We start from the raw sequence: 4,772 nt of genomic DNA, 5'->3' as shown, positions 1-4,772 counted from the left end.
GGTTTCTGAGGAGCAGCTGGTGGGTTTGAACCTCTGACCTTGCAGTTAGCAGTCTAGTGCTTATTCTACAGCACCACACCAGGATTTCCAGTATTTTTTTCTCTAGGTGAGAAAAATGTTGATGCTTGACTGAACTGCATACTTGTTAAAAAGGCATAGCATGGAAACAAAAGATGGACCCAAATTCTGACACACTTAAATTAAGAGAAGAGGCCTGCCTGCCAAATGTACAGACTTTGAAGGAAGTAAAAGAAGAATCATATAAATAGTAAATGGAAGGAAAAGGAAATCCAGACCCTGGGGCTTAGACTAGGAGATTGTTAGAAACGTAAGATCATAAGATCCACCCAGACCTACTTATAGTTGGTGAAGCACTGGTCCAGATTTCATGAAACAAAACAGAACAAAGCAAAACAAAACTACCCAATAGTTGACTTCAAGACAATTTATTGGAGACCATGTTTGTCAGAGTGGAACTATGTTCCATATGGTATAATAAGTCATTTTTAGGAAGTAGCTCACCAGAATTTGCTTTCTAGTCTTAGTCTGAACATTTCTGTGAAACCTGTTCAGCATCATAGCAACATATAACCCTCTATTAACAGATCACTGACAAGGTGGGGGTTTTGCATGAGATCTATTGGCCAAAAGTAAAAGCCAAGTCTCCCTCATGGAAATCAAGAATTCTCCTGCTGTGAGCCACCAACACCCATTAAACCTTGTTGTTATTGGTGTTGAATGCCCTTGAGTCAGTTCAGACTCTGTATAGGGTTTCCAAGGAGCAGCTGATGAGCTTGAACCACTGACCTTGTGTTTCAAAGTGACTGTGGAGTCCAACATATTTACTTACAGTACCACACCATTAGCTACCTTTTATATGCTGAGTACTCCAGAATACCTATTTTCAGACTACTTCTCACTACAGAACTCTTGTTGTTGTTGTTAAGTGCCATCAAGTTGGTTCCGACCTATAGCGACCCTGTATAGGGTTTCCAAGTAGCAACTGGTGAGCTTGAACCGCCAACCTTGCAGTTCAAACGGCTTTGCAGTCTAGCACATTAATCCACAGTGCAGACTTTTGAAATATAACTCCCCTTGGCTCTGTCTAGGTGAGTGATGAAAGATAGAACTGTCAAAGAGACAACATTATCTCAGCATGTTTTCTTCCAGTGTGCTTTTCTGCATTAAATTTTTGTATCTTATTTCATTTAATAAGTTTGCGTTAAGCACCTATGGTGTGCAGGGGTTTGAGCTGCTAGACAAAAATAAAAAAAAGGAAAAATCATGGTCCTTGTGGAGTTTAGTTTTTGAAGTGGGTGAGACAGATAATGGTGTTTGCAGAGAATATTAAATATACATAGGTTGCCCAAAGGATGTACAAATCTTTCTTGGAAAGAGTATAGTTAGAATGGTCCTTAGAAGCAAAAATTGCAAGATTGCATCTCATATACTTTGGACATGTTATCAGGAGAGACGAATCTTTGAAGAGGACACTACGCTTGGTAAAGTAGAGGGTCAGTGAAAAAGAGGAAGACCCTCAAGGAGCTGCATTGACACAGTGGCTTCAACAATGGTCTCAAACATGATAATGATTGTGAGGATGACATAGGCCCAGGCAACATTTTGTTCTGTTGTGTATAGGGTCACTATGAGCTGGAACCAACTTGATGGGACTTAACTACAAGTGTTAGGTTAGCAGGTAGTAAGTGGTGGTTTGGCACAAAATATCAGCATGAGGGAGATAGATCAGTTTTAAATAGGGTGGCCAGGTCATCATTGAGAAGGTCGTATTTGTATCAAGGCCTAAAGGCAATGAGGGAATGAATCATATAGGGGACTAGCTTACCTGGCAGATTCCTGGTGTGGATAAGCACTGGACTGCTAAGTGAAATGTTGGTGACTCGAACCCACCAGCTGCTCCTCAGAAACTGTGAATCAGAGACAACTCATTTGCACTTAACAACAGCAACAACAACAAAGTTTTCATGGCAGGTAAAGCTGTCAGTGCAAAAACCCTGAGGTAAGAGGTGATGTGCTCAAGGGACAGCAATCTAGCGTGAGTAGATAGCAGTAAGAGTGGCAGGATGTGAGAGCAGTAAATATCAGAGAACTTGTAGGCTACTACAGAATTTAACTTTGACTCTGAATGAAATAGGAAAGAACTGGAAACAATTTGACTTATATTTTTGAAGGATTATACGGGTATTAAGACTAGAGTAAAGGAGAGAAGTAAAAGGAGATTATTACAAGAAGTTATTACTACCATCCAGACTGGAGATGAGATGCATTGGGGGACTTCAAAGTGTGTGGGAAAATTCCCATTATCTTTTAATTTCATTTTTCCACTAATTTTTTGAAGCCCTCTCATATTTGGAAGATAAAGTTGACAATCTGGCTGACAGATTGAATGTGAGGTGTGAGGGAAAGGAGCCCAGGATGATTCCAAGGGTTTTACCAGGGGCAACTAGAAGGAGTATTGTTGCTAACTGCCCTGGAATCACTCTGACTTACAGTAACTATATGCACAACGGAACGAAAAACTGCCTGATCCTGCACGATCTTCATGATTGTTAAGCTTGAACGTGTTGTTGCAGCCATGGTGTCAGCCCATCTCATTCATTAGGAGTCTTCTGCTTTTTTACTGACCCTGTAATTTACCTAGCAGTCCCAGGGACTAACTAGTCTTTCCTGGTAATGTACAAAGTACATGAGATCAAGTTTCACTGTCCCTGACTCCAAGGAGCAGTCTGGCTATATTTTCTCAAAGACATTTGTGTTTTCTTCAAGATTTATTTGTTCTTCTGGAAATCCATGGTACTTTCAGTGTTCTTTGTCAATACCATAATTCAAATCCATCGGTTCTTCTGTAGTCTTCCTTATTTTTCATCCAGCTTTCACTTGTATATGTTGTTGTTAAGTGCCTTAGAGTTGGTGCAGACTCATAGTGACCCTGTGTAGTGTTTCTAAGGAGCAGCTGGTGGATTTCAACCGTCAACCTTGCGGTTAGCAGTGCAGTGCTTCACATGCACAAGAGTTGCTTGAAAATACCATGTTTTTGGTCAGGCACACCTTAGTCCTTAAAGAAACATCTTTGTTCTTTAACACTTTGCAGAACTCTTTGGCAGCAAGTAAAATGAAATCCGGACAACTTCCTCCATTTATCATTGATGCTGTTTATTGGTCTAGTTGTGAGGATTTTTGTTTTCTTTACGTTGAGTTGTAATTCATATTGAAGTCTGTGTTTGTTGATTTTCATCAGTAAGTGCTTCCAGTTCTCTGCACTTTCAGAAAGAGAGGTTGTTTCATTTGCATACTGCAGGTGGTTAATGAGCCTTCTTCAAATCATGATGCCATATTATTCTTCATAGAGTTCAGCTTCTAGGATGATTTGCTCAGCACAAAGATTGAATAAGTAAGGTGAAATGACACAACCCTGACGTACACTTGTCCTGGTTTTAAACCTTCAGTTATCTCCTTGTTCTGTTTGAAAGACTGCCTCTGGGTATATGTACAGGTTCCAAATGAGCACAATTTAGTATTTTGAAATTCCCATTCTTTGAAGTTTTATTCATAGTTTTTTATGAATTATAAAACATAAACAAGCCTCTTTCTCATATTCTCTGCTTTTTAGCCAGTGATGTCAGCAATGATATCCCTCATTCTAATTCCTCTTCTAAATCTGGTGTGAATCTCTGGCAGCCCACAATCCACACACCCTTAGACAAATAAGCTGTGCACTTTTGAAGAAGAGGAAAATAGAAAAGAATCAAGCAGGAGTGTAGAACTTTGTTGTGTAGACAGGTACAGTCAATAGTAGAAATGCCTAATGTTCTATTTCCTCTCCTACAAAAGGGTACCATGCCTGTGGAAAGGATGCGAATGCGCCCATGGCTGGAGGAACAGATAAATTCAAATACGATACCAGGGCTAAAGTGGCTTAATAAGGTAAGCACTTTGGATGTGCACTTGTGTGTGTATGTGTGCATGCATTTGAGAGAGATCTGCTAAAAACAATTATTCTTCACGTTCAAAATCTTACTGTCAATTCCAAATCAAACCACCTCCCCAAACCATCAAAACCATTGAGTTCTCATATGTCCTTTTTATCATTTTCTCAGGCCATAGCCTCAACCCTGCATTACCAGTTTCAACTCACCTTTGCTGTTTTGGATGACTATTTACAGGAAACTTCTTGCTGTGGCTATGTGTTTTTTAAGGACTGTTGTTCTCTTCTCCAAATTCTTTTTTTGCTTGCCTTGGTTTTCTGTGATGATGTCATAGGAACATAAGGTTTTATATTTGGAATGGGACATATCGATTTTCTTTTCAATGATCTCTATGTGAAGGAAACTTGTTTTGTCTAAAAATGTTTCCTCTTCATTTTTGTCATGAATCCCTACCCCTGTACTCAACTGTTGTAAAAAACAAATAGTACATCATTTACAACACTGCCCTCCCCACCATGCACTAGTATACTTAATAAACACTCTCAAACTTTGACAACCTCAAAGCTCCCAATTTAATTGATCTTAGCTGTTAAGACTGAACCAGGAAGAGATAATATATGTAAAAATGAAAACATATGAAAATATATAGTTATAATGTAAAAAGGCAACTGAAATATATCAGACCTTTTTAAAGGGAAAAGTTTCTTCCCTACTATCAGGGATAATTTTGATTTTTCTGCACAAATGTTTGTCTTCTTCTCTCCTCCCCATTCTTACTGTACCTTTTATTTTTTAATCCTGAAGACACACTGCATAATTTAGCTG

The 4,772-nt window shown here is 39.0% G+C and overlaps 1 protein-coding gene across 1 annotated transcript in view; it reads left to right on the top strand.

Annotated features, from left to right (window-relative positions):
* The window catches only part of IRF2 (interferon regulatory factor 2), a 132,788-nt gene that overhangs the window by 61,913 nt on the left and 66,103 nt on the right, over nucleotides 1-4,772 (top strand). Inside the window, exon 2 of the mRNA XM_006834429.1 lies at nucleotides 3,853-3,945. Coding sequence (XP_006834492.1) covers nucleotides 3,859-3,945 — 87 coding nt within the window. The 5' untranslated portion in view covers nucleotides 3,853-3,858. The remainder of the gene's footprint in view (nucleotides 1-3,852; nucleotides 3,946-4,772) is intronic.

The sequence above is a fragment of the Chrysochloris asiatica genome, unplaced genomic scaffold (genome assembly GCF_000296735.1).
Source record: "Chrysochloris asiatica unplaced genomic scaffold, ChrAsi1.0 scaffold00011, whole genome shotgun sequence".
Lineage (NCBI taxonomy): Eukaryota > Metazoa > Chordata > Mammalia > Afrosoricida > Chrysochloridae > Chrysochloris > Chrysochloris asiatica.
The sequence above is the reverse complement of the archived record's forward strand: the minus strand, read 5'-3'. Positions and strand labels throughout refer to the sequence as shown.